This window comes from Cicer arietinum, chromosome 7 (assembly GCF_000331145.2).
Source record: "Cicer arietinum cultivar CDC Frontier isolate Library 1 chromosome 7, Cicar.CDCFrontier_v2.0, whole genome shotgun sequence".
Lineage (NCBI taxonomy): Eukaryota > Viridiplantae > Streptophyta > Magnoliopsida > Fabales > Fabaceae > Cicer > Cicer arietinum.
Genome location: NC_021166.2, coordinates 49,043,326 through 49,059,695, shown reverse-complemented (window position 1 = coordinate 49,059,695; position 16,370 = coordinate 49,043,326). Strand labels below are relative to the sequence as shown.

At 30.0% G+C, this 16,370-nt stretch overlaps 1 protein-coding gene across 1 annotated transcript; it reads right to left on the bottom strand.

Annotated features, from left to right (window-relative positions):
• Positions 1-12,758: 12,758 nt before the first annotated feature.
• On the bottom strand, positions 12,759-14,614 carry LOC101504121 (protein CASPARIAN STRIP INTEGRITY FACTOR 1). Its single transcript, XM_004510944.4, has 3 exons — positions 14,430-14,614; positions 13,939-13,994; positions 12,759-13,145 (listed from the first exon to the last, which is right to left on the bottom strand). The coding sequence occupies exons 1-3, from the start codon at positions 14,506-14,508 to the stop codon at positions 13,005-13,007; spliced, it is 276 nt and encodes a 91-aa protein (XP_004511001.1). The 5' UTR covers positions 14,509-14,614; the 3' UTR covers positions 12,759-13,004.
• Between the last annotated feature and the right edge of the window lie 1,756 nt (positions 14,615-16,370).

The window sequence follows — 16,370 nt, the reverse complement described above, 5'->3', positions numbered from 1 at the left end:
TTGCTTGCAATACTATTTCGAAACTAATGATGTTGTAGCGATTGCGTTATCAGTGCTAAGTGTTAGGATTTGAGATTATGTATGAATGTGATTGAGTTAGTTATGAATTTTTGGAAAAATGATGAGGGAAATCGATTTCCCAATCGATTGGATGAGTTGCAGGAAGTTCACCATTTTGACCTAATCGATTTGCCAATCGATTGTATAAATATATCTTTCAAAATCTTTTAAGAAATCGATTTGGAAATCGATTGGCAGAGAGGCAGGAACTCAGCAAAACTGCCGAAATCGATTTGGAAATCGATTTGGCAACCCAGGGACTCATCAGAACTGACAAAATCGACTTAGAAATCGATTTGGTCATGCAGAAACTCAGCAGAACTGACCAAATCGATTTGGCAATCGATTGGCTCAGCAAAAGTCCTTATTTTGAGTTAGATAATCGATTTCTCAATTGATTTATCAATGCTTTGGTCAGTTATGTATTACTTGATGGTTTGAGAACTTCATTTTGAGTTCATTGTTAATTGGCAAGCATTATATGAACTTTTAGCATATGGAAAATCCTTTTAAGGTGCATGCTTAGTTGAAAGGTTATTTTGTGCATTTAAAACTTAAATGTTATGTGTTAACTGTTATTTTCGGTTGGTGACCTTTACAATTATTGTGGAAATCTGGGCTTTGCCCTCAGATGAGAGTCAGGACGATCCTACCGGTTCGTACCCTACGGACGGGAATGGAGATGGGAACGCTTGACTGCAGCTACGTTAGGAGGATCTCACGGGGCGCGTGGAGATCACTCAGGGTGTATAGTTTTTGGTAGGATGATCAGATTAGGTTGATGTATAGGGACTAGACGCCCTTCTTTTTGGGTTGGAGTATTTTAATTTGGAAAACTGTACCTATACTGATTTTATCTGTTTGACATTTTGTTTTGATGGGGTCTATGTACCACCTTTTGAAATGTAAATACTTTGGATTCGTATTTCAAAAACGATTCCGCTGCTTGTAAATTCTGTTGACTTATTTGTCGTTGTGTTACGACTTAAATATTTATCCAAAAGTATTTTACCTTATTTAAATCTTTGTTTTATTTTAATCTCTTTAAAAAAAAATATATATATACCCTCGCTTTGAAAAACGGGGTGTTACAGTCAACGACAACCTACATCCAGTCTTGACAATCCAACTGGATTTCAGCTTTTTCTCCAATAGAAAGAATTGTGACTTGTTTACAGATTGTCCAGTTTCCTCGAAACCTATCTATCTAACACAATCTCTTTCCTATTGCTTAACCCCTTGATCCTTGCAGTCACTCAGCAGACTCACACAAGATCAAGTCAAGCTCCTTCTTGATGAGGCCTCTCACCCAAGAAGATCGCCACCAGTTTCTAGCTGGATTTTTCGCAGTCGTTTCTTTACAAAGAATTTATTACAAGCAAAATAAAAGAAGTACAAAAAGTGTCTTCACTCTTGATCAATGTATCTCACACGAATCTAGTTATTTAAAGATTGTTTATGAGAACATTGTCTTTTCTCTCAAGAATACTTTTTCAGCTCTCTCAATGATTATGGATAATCTTTTTGGTTTTGATCTGAAAAAGCAATATCAGAATGTTAACAATATGTTCTTAAGAGTTCTTCAGTGTTCTGAAGTGTATTCAAAATGTTTTTCATGTGTTAATGAGAGAATGATTGAAAACAGTTTATATAGTTTCTGAAAAACAACTAATAAATCGATTTACCAATCGATTCATTAAAGTGATAAAACAGGTCTAATTGATTTGCCAATCGATTAGCCTGAAAACAGGTTGCCACTGACTTGCGCAATTTTCATTTCTAATTGTGCCGGTCGATTGCCTAATCGATTATACAATCACAAACAGTTATGTTTCCTTACACCCTTTTTATGAAATCGATTTCCCAATCGATTAAAACCAAACTTAATATGATTGAAATTTTCACAATAGATTGTCCAATCGATTGTGTTTAAGACAGTGACTTAGCTATTTTCAAGTTAATCGAAGTGCCAATCGATTTGGTAGTATTTGCCTGAAAAGTTCTTACCAGATGTTTAGTTCAATCGATTTCCCAATCGATTAAAACCAAACTTAATATGATTGAAATTTTCACAATAGATTGTCCAATCGATTGTGTTTAAGACAGTGACTTAGCTATTTTCAAGTTAATCGAAGTGCCAATCGATTTGGTAGTATTTGCCTGAAAAGTTCTTACCAGATGTTTAGTTCAATCGATTTCCCAATCGATTAAAACCAAACTTAATATGATTGAAATTTTCACAATAGATTGTCCAATCGATTGTGTTTAAGACAGTGACTTAGCTATTTTCAAGTTAATCGAAGTGCCAATCGATTTGGTAGTATTTGCCTGAAAAGTTCTTACCAGATGTTTAGTTCAATCGATTTCCCAATCGATTTACTCAGTGAATATTCAACTTTTGTTGATTTCTTGAGTTCCAAGCAATTTGTCTCAAGTGTGTAGGGTTGGGTTGTTGTTCCTGAAATCTTGCTCAATTAAAATATTAGATTTATCATATGATGTATGAACATTGTATGTTTGTTAATTATGTCAAAACTAAGATTAAGAGGACTAAAGTCCAACACTCTCAACATATCATACTTGTGTTATGTATACATACACATAGGATATAACAAATCATCAACATCACAATTATACACAACACAGACTATATTGGCGAATATGTAGTAGTATGCACATCATAACATATTAACATCATTATTGTTATCAACAATAAAATCCTAATAACTAATTCTTATTAATTACCAGCTTAACACTTATTAATAATTCCTACAAAGATTTAGATGTATTGGTTAGACGAGCCTTTAAATTGGAACCATTTTTTTAAATTCAAATTATAACACACATGAACCATTAATATCTCAATATTCTTCACTTCAAAATAATACCAATATACAATATCATTCAACACGTATCATCAATACTAATTTATTTCATACTATTTAATTCCTATAATTATTTCACCACTCAATTACTCATCATTAAATATTATGATTACTAATTAACTTTATATTTATACTAATTCAACATTGTCTATCATAAACTGATCATTTTAAGTCTCTAATAGCATTACCTAACTGATTAACCATTATCCTAGACGATTATTAGTCAATTTAATCAATTAGTTTTATCAATTATTCTAAAATTGACACTTCCATTTTTTCTTGGGTATTTTTAACTGACTTTCTAATTGATTAATTTAATTACCTAATCAATTAGTCCATTGCCTAATAAATTAATTCTTTCTCATAATCAATTAGTTTTTTTATTTCCATCAATTTTATCCTCATCTAATCGATTAACAACTTAAAAACAACAATATTAATTTTAACAAAACACGTTAGAATCAAACCAATATATCATGAATCGTGTATCATCATCAACATTCATCAATTATTATTAAATTCAACAAATCATCGATTAACACACAAAATATATTTTTAACACATTAAGGGATAGTAATTTTCGAATTATCACACACGATCCTACAAACACTATATGCAAGGAAAGGTCATCCTTGTATAAAAAAGGATTCTTTGAATAGTTCAAGGACCTATTTGATTGATTTAAAATAGTCTAATCATTATATTTCTATAGTCGGAGGATCAAATTAGAAAGAGTGATAGTTTATAATTTATCGATGAAATTGAATATGGTTTATTAAATTTTTGAATTGAAAAGGATGAGTTCCACATAAAAATTTATTTATTACTCCTTCTTTCTCATGATAATTTACCTATTTACAAGCAAAATTTGTCTCATTTGTCTATTTTAATTTTTAAGGTAATACAAAGAATATTGTACCAATAACATGTGATTGAGTTCAAGTGGTCAATGAACTTCAACTAAGATCAAATTGTTTAAAAAAATTTGAGTTTGAATTTTGAATTACACAATTGTTGATTAAATTTTATTTATCTTCAAATAAAATTCTAGATTACTAGAGTGTTATCCTCCTACGAAATAGTGTTAAAACCAAAAATAATTTGTTCCAATTGTTATATCTAATTAATACCACACAATCACACACATCACTCTTGATTTTATTTCTTTCACCTTGCATTTATGATAATAATAAATACATAAATAATTAATAAAAATAATTTAATAAAAATATAATTTTTTATCTGTTTTAAATTTTAATTCAATTGTCAAATTTCGATATTATTAATAGAATATCATAATTCAGAATGTCACTGTAAATTTCTGATAGTAAAATTATTTTTCCATCAACAGATAAAAAAAATTATTTTCAACTTTTATTAAATAAAAATATTATAAAAAAAATCAATATTTTCAGACATACATCTCATTAACTTACATTTTATCTTATCTACAAAAATTAATTTACTTTAAAAGTATCTTATCAAAATAAAATAAATACATTTTAAAAAATAATTTTATGATAATTCCTACTTTATTGACTGCAACTTCTGTATTTATTATCGCTTTGCTGCCCCTCCATTCAAACTTTTAGCATCTGGTGAGGGTGAGATAATTTTTTATCTATTTTTCTAAATTAGAGACAAATTTGGGTGGAGGTAAGGATATAATTGTTGAGAATAAGAAAATTTTGAAACTCAAAACTTGGATTTGCATCAGACACATTACTGTGTTGCCTAGACTCCAAGTTTACGGGCTTCGGATTAGTTTTTATTTGAGGATTGCTGTTTGCCCCATCGCTTTTGCTAGTACACTCTCTCTAGTCATTTTTCTATTTTATTTTCAAATTTACCTCTAAAAGTTATATATATTTCCAAAGAAACTTATATTTGTCTCTCATTTATCTTTAATCCTCAAAAAGAGAGATACACCCAAATCCTCTATTCACAAGTCTTGCAAAGGAATGTATTTATTGTGTTGGTTTTTATGCTATATTTATTTATCTTTTGGAAATTGATATGCTCTAGAAATAAAAGATTCTGAAATATTTATTCTAATGTGTATTTTGCGCAAGCGTGTGTGTGTATATATATATATATATATATATATATAATTTGAGATTCATCAGAAGTACTAACCTTTAAAGTTATATGTTTGAAGTATGATGAAGATCACTATTTGATATGGTTTAAAAAATTCAATATAATCTAATAAAGTAGGTCGTGATTTTCAATGTCCACTGGAGTATACAACATATGCTTAGAAGTGAGACAAAGCAAGTTGAAGTTTCCTCTACAACACCGAAGATATCTATGAAACCCATTCACATGAGAAATGTTGTAATTATAAGATTTTGGTAAAAACCTAATATTTCAATATAAGTCAAAACTTGGTTTATTTAGATGATAAATGTATGTCTTTGTTGATTCTAATTTCTCAAACATTCAAATTATAAAAACTGACATGAAAAATCATATTTTATCATGCATCACTTTCGTTGCATGATAGGACCATGTTTGGCACAGATTGAAATGCATTAAAAACTATTCTTAAGTGATTTTTGACTTTGTAAATCAACTTACATGTTTGGAAAATAATTTACATAGGTCCTGAACTCATTGTTGATGTTCTAGACCTTGTGAATCTGTTGACACGGAGCGTGAATCGACTCAAACAATTCCAATAGGTTCACCTCGTATTACTTTACATACTAATATTAACCTTCATTTTCATTCAGAATACTTTCACCTATTTCTACAATTTCACGAATTCAAGATTATAATCTAGATTAAACATTGTTTTTTTCTTCTGATTCAAGTCGTGTTTGTGAATGAAACTTTGAGCGAGAAACATCAATAGCTGGGATATCTCTTGTGAGAAATTGAACAGATATCGATCGACGTTGCGTTGAGGTTTTGAAGAGGGAGTTTCTTCAGGTTTTAGAGACATGTTTTCTCTAGGAACTATCTTCCAAGAATTACAGGGGGGTATTCTTGGAAATAGTGGTTCAGATTGCCTTAGAGGGTGTTTCAAGAAATCTGGTTTAGAGCGTTTAGAAAAGAAATAATTGATGTATGAGTTTTTAATAATTGCCGACGAATCTTGTAATCGATGGTAATTCTAATTGATAAAGAAAAAATATGTTGTGAACTCATCTCAACAAATGTGAATTATATTCGTAATTGAATTTTTTGTTATCATTGATTTCATATTATTGGTACATCATTAAGCAATTTTAGTTATCTTCACATTTGATTGAATCAAATATCAATTTATTAGGTTTAATGAAATCGTTTTTCCTGGGTTAAATTTCCTTTTCTATTTGGATCAATTAATTGTAATACCAAAAGATTTTGAAAAATGATTTTTCCATACAAATGCGTATAATATTCCATCACGGTCAAATAATTTTCACAGTATAATAAAAAAAAAATTAAAAAGTATGGCTCTATTCATTCTCTTCTAGAATCCATAGGCCATATCGACTAACAAGTATTACATGTAATAACAACCCGTTTTCTAAGTTTTTCTTTTAATTTTAACTCTTGTTTCATTCTGTTTGGTTTATCCATCTTGATACAATATTGGGATCTGCAACAAGAATTAACCAACAAAATAGAAGACAAACAATTGCAGAAAAAGAAACAAAACGAATAACGTTCTTGGTTTTCTGTTGAAAACGGAGAATGTTATGCAAACACAGAAAACGAAGACTGTTTATCGTTCTCCTTTATGTAGTTTTGAAAACCAGTTTTCAAAATCAAAGTAAACGAAAATTAACGAAAGATAAGAGAAGAATGACACCTAGATCTTTACGTGTTCAGTCTCAATTGATGAGACCTACGTCACAGACAAGCAAGCAAGATTAATCCACTATTGTTAATTGAACTTTACCAGATTAAGGCCTTCTTAAGATTGATTTCCTAGTATATATCACCGTTTCTGAACCAGCAATACTAGCCTTTTCACTCAATCTCTCTTTTCCCCCCCTTTTCTCTCTTCTTTGATTTCCTATGAATCATGAATTGCATAAACCTCTATAACTCTCAGTTTTCCAACTATTACACACATGAACTCCTAGCTGCTACAATTTTACAACTTTATTTATAGTATACTAGAGCAAACTAACTATAACCACCTATCATAACTAACTTGGCCAAAAGTAGTTATAACAGTTACTAAAGCTTAACCAACTTTAGTTGGATGATTTGAAGCACATATTCACAATTCTCCACCTTGACTCAATATCAGAATAACTCCATCATTCTCCTTGTTGCCATTGCTTTAACTTTACTCTTTGTTGAAGCCAACTATGTCCAAGAAATGCTTGAACTTAGCTTGTGAAAGTGATTTGGTGAGTGCATCAGCAGGGTTGTCCTCAGTTGCAATCGTCTCTACGGAAACATGCTTTGAATCAATCACATCCCTTATGAAGTGAAACTTAACATCAATGTGTTTAGACTTATTGTGATACACTTGATGCTTAGATAAGTGTATGGCACTTTGACTGTAGCAATAAATTGAAACACAGTTCTGATTTGCTCTTAGTTCACCAATCACTCATTTAATCTATATAGCTTTTTTAACCCCTTCAGTAAGAGCAATGAATTCATCTTGAGTTGTAGAAAGTGCTACCACCGACTGTGTAATTGCTCTCCAACTTACAACAGTCCCATATAGAGTGAAAACATAACCAAAAATTGATTTTCTAGTGTCCATGTTTCCAGCATAATCTGAGTCCACATATCCTTTGATTGGTTTCTTGTCATGATGAGTCTTTTTAAACTTTAAACCTGTTGTTAATGAGCCATTTAAGTACCTCATAATCCATTTCAGTGCTGACCAATGCAATGCTCCTGGATCAGTGATAAATTTGATGACAACATTCACATCATAAGTCAAATTTGGCATGCTACAGATTATTCCATACATTATGCTGCCAACCCCACTAGCATAAGGAATTCTACTCATTCTTTGTCTTTCCTCATCTATCTTATGTGATTCTTGCATAGACAATTTGAAATTTTGTCCCAAAGGAGTAGTAACATGTCTTGCTTCATGTATTCTATATTTAGTGACAACTCTCTTCAAGTAGACAACTTGTGAAAGGAATAGTTTCCCCTTCATACTATTTCTTTTTATATCCATACTTAAGATTCTCTTGGCCTCTCCAAGTTCTTTCATCTCAAACTCATAACTTAGACCGGCTTTGAGCCTTTTAATCTGGTTTTTACTTGAGCTTGCAAGAAGAATATCATCTACATAGAGTAATAGGTAAGTTGGAGAACATTTTTGACCTTCCTGAAAAACTGGAGAATGTTCTTGAGCTGGAGAACGTTATTGACTTTTCTCTTTTAGAATGTATACACAACTGTCAAAACTACATATTTGGAAACCATTTCTTATCATAAAATCATCAAACTTCGTGTACCATTGTCTAGGACTTTGCTTTAGGCCATACAATGACTTTTGAAGAAGACAAATCTTGTTGTTGCCTTTAGCAAATCCTTCAGAATGCTGCATATAAATGGTTTCTTCCAGTCACCATGTAGGAATGTTGTTTTAACATCCAACTGCTCTAATTCCAAGTCTTATTGAGTTACAGTTGAAATCAGAATTTTGATTGAACAATGTTTTACAATAGGTGCAAATACTTCATTGAAATCAATTCCTTCAAGCTGAGAAAATCCCTTTGCAACTAATCTTTCTTTGAACCTTATCGTCTCTTGACCTTGAATGCCTTCATTTCTCTTGAACACCCATTTTGATCCAATTACCCTTTGACTCTTAGGAATGTCAACCAAAATCCAGGTTTGATTATTTTCTAATGACTGAATCTCTTCATTCATAGTTGTCATCCAAGTTTCTTTGTATTCACTGTTAATGGCTTCCATGTAGTTGTTTGGTTCATCTATTTGAAGATCTTCAGCAACACTTAAAGCATAAAAATTAAATTTGCTTCACCATATCTGATTGAAGGCTTGATAACCCTTCTTTCTCTATCCCTTACCAAGTTGTAATTAGCCAAATCTGGTTCTGTTGCAACATTATCATCAAGTTGTGTATTAGTATATGTCTTCATGAATAATCTCTTGATCTTCAAGTGACTCCACCTCAATCTGAACACTCTCAGTATTTCTGTTTGAAGCACTGTCAAACGGAGAATGTTCTCCATTTCTGCAATGTTCTTCATTTCTGTAGCACTTAAATGGAGAATGTTCTCCGTTTCTGCAGAATTGAAACAAAAAATGTTCTTTGTCAATTATGGGCATTCTTGTTTCATCAAACACTACATCTCTTGATATGATGCACTTAGGTACACCTTGGTCAATCCTCCACAACCTATAACCTTTTATTCCTTTAGGATATCCAATGAAAACACATTTGATTGCTCAAGCATCCAATTCATCTTGCCTTGTGTGAGGAAATGCTAAGTAACCAAATACCTTCAGATTTGAGTAGTCAGATGGTTTGCCATTCCACATCTCAATTGGTGTCTTAAATTCAATAGCTGATGAATGACATCTATTGATCAAATACACTACTGTTACTGTAGCTTCTCCCCAAAATATTTTAGGCAACCCTACACTCAAGGTCATACATCTGACCATTTCCAAGATTGTTATGTTCATCCTTTCAGCAATGTCATTTTGTTGAGGGGTGCCTGCAACTGTTCTATGTCTTTGAATACCTAGGTCCCTACAATACTTATTAAACTGCTCTGAAAGATACTCCAGGGCATTGTCAGTTCTTAAACATTTCAGCTTAGGTTCCTTCTGAGTTCCAATTTGCATATGTCATTCTTTAAATTTCATAAAAGTGTCACTTTTATTTTTAATACATAGATCCATACTTTCATAGAATAATCATCAATGATGGTTAAGAAATAATAACATCCAACATGAGTCTTTGTCCTCGAAGGACCCAACAAATCAAAATGAGTATATTCAAAAGGTCTAAAGGTGTTGTGTTTGCCAACATCTAAACTGCCCCTCTTAGACATTCCAAGAATACAATGATCACAAAATTTCAATTTTTTAATTTTGTCACCATTAAGAAAATTCTATTTTGATAACTCAATTAAGCCTCTTTCACTTACATGTCCTAACCTCATATTCCATATTCTAGTAGATGTATGCAAATTAGAGCTAGCAATAGAAGCTTGTGCAATTATGGTAGAACCATATAAATATATACAACCCATTCCTTTTAATTCCTTTAACAATGATATCATCTTTATTAATAATAGTCATGATATCATTCTTTATGTTTGTGGAATATGCTAAAATATCAAACATGCCAACATAAATTAAGTTTCTTTTTAATTCAAGTATGTACCTTACATCTTTCAGCAGTACCTCCTTGCAGTTGAACATTCTGAACCTGATTGTTCCTTTGCCTTGGATTTTACATGATTTGTTGTTGCCAAGCAGAACGACTCCATCATCACGAAGATCTATTGATTCAAAATAATATTTTTTTGGACACACATGTAAAGTACAACCTGAATCTAATAACCAATTCTTTTCACCTTAAGAATTTGAAATCATCAATGCCTCTACAGGTTCATAGCCAGCACCAACAAGTGCAACATTTCCTGAATCTTGAGAGTTTCTTGATCAATTTCTTTCAGGGCAATCTTTCTTAAAATGCCCCTTCTTGTGACAATAGAAGCATTTATAATTTCCTTCAGATTTTGATTTTGAATTGGACCTATGCTTATTTCCATTTGATCATTTCTTGTCAATTCTTCCTTTGGTCACATTCAGACTTTCAGCATGATTATCATTTTTGATCTCAAGTCTTTTATAACTTTCCTTTGTCCGGATAGATGTATGCACTTCTTCAAGAGTAATTGTCTGTTCTCTTCCAAATATGTTAGCATCCTTGAAGTGTTCATATGAACTTGGTAGGGCTCTAAGCAGGATCAGAGCTTTGTCTTCACCATCTAGCTTGACTTCTAAATTTTCTAAATCATTAAGAATCTTGTTAAATTCAGCAAGTTGCACTGTAACTGGTTTCTCTTCATCCATTTTAAAAGAGAATAATTGCTGTTTCAAGAAGAGCCTATTTGAAACTGATTTAGTCATGTATAGAGATTCAAGTTTAAGCCATAAGGTTGTTGTTGTTTGTTCCCTTGCAACCTCCCTCAAAGCTTTATCTCCAAGACACAAGATGATAATACTCTTTTCTTTTTCAATCAGTTCTTCCTTTTCTTGTGCAGTCATTGTTGCATGAAGAACTGATTCACCCGCTCACCAAACCTTGCTGTACCAAAACATCATGCATCTTTATCTTCCACATACCAAAGTCATTTGATCTATTGAACTTTACAATGTCAAACTTCGTGGTTCCAACTATTGTTGCTCCCTTTCCCACAGATGGCGCCAATTGTTGAAACAATATTGAGATCTGCAACAATAATTAACCAACAAAATAAAAGACAAACAATCGCAGGAAAAGAAACAAAACAGATAACGTTCTTGGTTTTCTGCTGAAAATGGAGAATATTCTGCAAACACAGAAAACAAAGACTGTTTATCGTTCTCTTTTCTGTAGTTTTGAAAACTAGTTGTCAAAATCAAAGTAAGCGAAAATTAAGATAGGAGAATAATGACACTCAGATCTTTACGTGTTCAGTCTCAATTGATGAGACCTACGTCACGGGCAAACAAACAAGATTAATCCACTATTGTTAATTGAACTTTATAAGATTAAGGTCTTCTTAAGATTGATCTCCTAGTATCTGTCATTGTTTCTGAACCAACAACACTAGCTTTTTCACTCAATCTCTCTTTTTCCCTTTTTTTTCTCTCTTCTCTGATTTCTTATGAATCATGAATTGCATAAACCTCTCTAATTGTCAGTTTTCTAACTATTACATACATCAACTCCTAAAAGTTATGGTTAAAATAGTACAATAGAGTAGCCTTCTTATAGTCTTAAACGATTAAGACAATTAATCTAATTGATTATCAAAATAGAAATACATATTTGACTTCATAACTTATCCTAAACATTTCTTATTGAAAGGGATATAGTGCCTCCATCTTTAAGAGCCATTTGGTCATTTTTTGAAAACCATATAGTGCCTCCATCTCTCCCTTTTTCCAAAATTGAAAACTCAATGCTTTATCCAAATATTTGAAAATGAATAATAAAGTTTTATCAAAGTATTCTTCTCTAGTTTTGATTTCTAAAATCACATTTTATTTATGCATTCTACCACCATTAAAGGAACTTAGAGAAACTTCCTCCCATTCTTACTTTTCTTGTCATAGAATTTAATCTAGGTATAGGGAAAAGTGACAGTTCCTATCATGTAAGTTTTGGAGCAATAATATGGATAAAGTTGCAAGATATTTGGTATTCCATTCATATATGATGTTAAATGTATTTTTTTTTTTGACACCTTAAACCCAAAAAATAGTTTTCATACATATTTAGACAAATATTAATAAAATTTGTCTCATGTGCGCATGCGTCTTCACTAAGTCCGGTATGTATATAGGATTATCAATTATAATATTTATATATCCATAACTTTTCTACGTATATTCAATAGCTCATTTTATTTATCTCACTATTGCTATCACATATCATATTTATCTATTTAGCTAGACCACTCTCTTTATCTCTCTCTCAAGTTGTTAGATGAATGTATTAGTGTACACATATCATTTTTCATATATATATATATATATATGTTTGATAAACACAAGCTAAGACTGAAACATAATCTCATTAATTATTTTATTTGTTCATGCATATATATGTATAATGTATATATGTAAGACAAGCAATACACCAAAATATATAGAGCAAAACTATATATATATATATATATATATATAAATAAAACTTCAAAAACACAAGTACATCTTCTTTTATAAAACTCTATATTAGACTTCAAAACATGACTAAGCATTTATATTTATACATGTTTATATGATATATATGGGGCATATATTACACTAAGGTAAACACTGGATTATTTATAGTACTTAGTTGTTATTACGATACTATATATAACTTCCGAGATTCATTTATTGAACGTTAATTCAATTTGGTATGAGCTTGAAAGGAGGCTTAGAAAAAGTTGGAGTTGGGTCATATCGTCCATAATCTTTTGTATTAGCCCTAAGAAGCCTCTCGTGGATGTTGCTTACTTCTTCCTCATTCATTTCATTCCTTGTTGTTACCTATACATCAAATTAATAAAGCAAGATAGAAACTCAATTAATAAAATATACTAATCAAAACCTCAATATATGAAAATTCTATAAAAAAAATTACGTAAATAGAAATTTATAACAAAATTACGAAGATAGTCCGATCCAGTTACACAAGAAACTCTATCTATTTTTGTAAACAAAAATTTATTTAAAAAAGTATAAGAGATAATCAAACTCATTACAACATGCTAAATTACTCATGAATCCCTAGGCATTCCAAAGAATTCTAATACCGCTAGTAAAAAACAAAGTGCTCATAATTCGATCTTCTTTATAAATAAATCATACTCGTGATACCATTTTTACTTGAGCTCTATCTCTTCTATGTGTGTGAATACGCTAAAATTTAACAAAATAGAATTTGTAGTGTCGTTGCGTTGGAACACTGAAAGAAGTTTTGAGTTCAATATCTACCACTAATGAATTTTCCGTCTCTCTAACTAATTACTAACTACTGCCTGTCAAAAAATAAAAACACAAAATAGATGAGGAATTCAAGGATTTAAAAAGAGGGCCTTCTATTCGATGAGTACTTTCAAATAAAAAGATAATAACATAGATGTGGTAGTTCATGAGTTTTGCACTATTTAATTGTTAGATACAATGCTTTAAACATGATAGAGAGATAGCTAGATACATAAAGAGCTAACAAACAATTAGTGTTGTTCAAATAACCAAAAAATTTAAAATTTCAATTAATTAATTAATTAAATAAAATTAATATATTCTATATTGATGTGAATTACCATGTCATGCATACCTTTTGAACTGCACTCAAATCTCCAGTTGAGATTTTGATGAAGTTTGATCCTCGACCTGCATATGCATTAATTAAGCACATATATGTTAGGTAATTTTCTTATCATCTAACATTTTCATAGCTTGTATATATAGTTTATCTATATATAAGTGAATATACAAGATAAAATTGAAAAATTCAATTTAAAATATTAAATTTAATTATATAACTAGCTAGTTGATCACATGCCTCGCACTTCATGAAAAAAGAAGAAGTAGATCATGGAATCAAATCTAAATTAATTTAATTTCCACATACCAATGTTAAACTTTAAGCCAAACAATATCAATGTGATATTGATATTATAAACATATATAATATAATATATATGAGACACTATTTATAAGAACACATATATATAATGCATTTATTTATGTTAATTTGCACTCATGCTTCTTTATTTTAGCCTTCATAATATAATTAAGGCTGCAAGAAAACCTAAAAAGACTAACCTGCAAAAGAAGTCTCCAAAAGTGATCCAAATATGAAGAGGAAGAGAAGAATGAACTTCTTGAGAATCATGAAATCCATGTTGAGTACAACTTGGTATATTTTTCTACATGTACTTTCACACAAAACTAATGTTTCCTATGTATATTGCAAGGAGAAATAAATTCCCTAAGGAGGAAGCCTAGTTGACAACAAAATTGAAAATGACAGTTTTATTAATTTGTAATAATGATAATAAGAAAAGCATAATATAATATATTCAAAGAGAAAAAAAGATGTATGTAGACCACTTTGCTTTTGTTGGAGGCAACAAAGTCTAATAAGTTAGTGGAATGTAATATAAATTAATTAGGATGATATTTGACATCATATCTTAGTGGAAATTATTGTGTACCTATAATAAGCTTTACATCAAACTAATCAAACTTTATAGCATACCAAATATTTGGAAATTATATTTGTGTCAACAATTTTTCTGATTTTGGACTTAAATTAATTGATTTAAAAGCAACTTTCATTGCATGAAACTGCAACTTTTGCATATCTAAAAGGGGAGAATTGAAACCACCTATTTCTATTTTCTATTCTTTTAATGAATAATCATTGAAAGAGTTTCAACAATTAAAATGCTAGGCCTTTTTTTGGGTCTTTAGTCTCCATTTGTCAAGGAAAAGGGTTCATGCTAATTAGGTTTTAACTTTTTATTTTTTATAGATTATTTTAGTAGTTAGCATTTAAATTTAAATTTCTTTTTTAAACTAATTAAATGTCTCAATTCAACCACTTAAACTATGTCTTTTATTTATTTATAAGCATTGTACATCTTAATGAGATCGTCTATTTTATTTTTATTTTAGTTTTCTATAGAATTACTCTTCCTCTAGATGTAATCTTATATGAGACGCATTAAACACTAAATATGAACACCTCTCAATCATGATTTGAAAATTGATTCACTTGTGGGGGTTTAATATCTTCAACTCCTATTTTACTTTTAATTACAAAACTATTGGCCCGTCTATTATAGATTAAAAAAAAAAATTATAACTTTATATTTTAAAAGTGATTTTTATGAGAATTTACTAAAAAATACGATAAGTTATTTCAGACTCATTTTCTACATATTAAAAAAAAAGTAATTTTGACATTTAATAACTTAGATATTTATGATCATTGTTATATAATTTGACATAATAAAAATCACATTTTTTTAGAAAAAAAACTCTCAAAAATTATTTTTTATGAGAAGTGCTACTCAATATATTTTCTCATTTCAAGTATCTTTTGAAATTTTAATTGAAAAAAAGTTGGGTCTAAAAGATGAAATACTTAAAAAAGTTTTTATGAGAAGCTATTTAAAATAATTTCTCGTTTAAAGTAAATTTTCATGTTCTCTTGTGATAAAGTTATAACAAAAAGATGAAATATTTTCAAAATTATTTTAAAAAAAAGACATAACAATTGCGTCCTATATATCCTATATTTAATCAGTTTTTATTTGCAATATTTGTACAAAAAATACTTACAAAATAATTTTTTGTTTTATTTTCAGTATCTCATAAATAAATTTTTGAAAATAAGAATCAAATAAAAAGCAAATACAAAAATTAAAATACTAATTGTTTTTAAAAGGTAAACGGAATGAAAAATAATTTTTTTATGAAAAGGATGGGAAGAAGAAATTTTTTACTAGAGCATTACTTTTTTTTATACATTTAAAGTGGAAAGAGGTAAGAAAATGATATTGGGGATCAATTATTCTAATCATTTGTAGTTGCAAATAGTATATGATTGACACGATATTAATCATAATCTTTATAATAATGTATTTAGCATTATGAATTTGATCTCATCCATTAGGCTAAGTTTTATTAACTGACCAAATTAATGGAAAGTTAGAAAAGCATGCGGAGGGATTAGAGGGATATAGGTCTAAAGTTTGT

Bases quoted from the DNA above. Each gene is read 5' to 3' on its own strand.
- LOC101504121 (XM_004510944.4), bottom strand. From the start codon at position 14,508: ATGGATTTCATGATTCTCAAGAAGTTCATTCTTCTCTTCCTCTTCATA. The intron at 13,995-14,429 runs GTTAGTCTTTTT...ATGCATATGCAG, and splicing joins TTTGGAGACTTCTTTTGCAG to GTCGAGGATCAAACTTCATC. The intron at 13,146-13,938 runs GTATGCATGACA...TTTGATGTATAG, and splicing joins ATTTGAGTGCAGTTCAAAAG to GTAACAACAAGGAATGAAAT.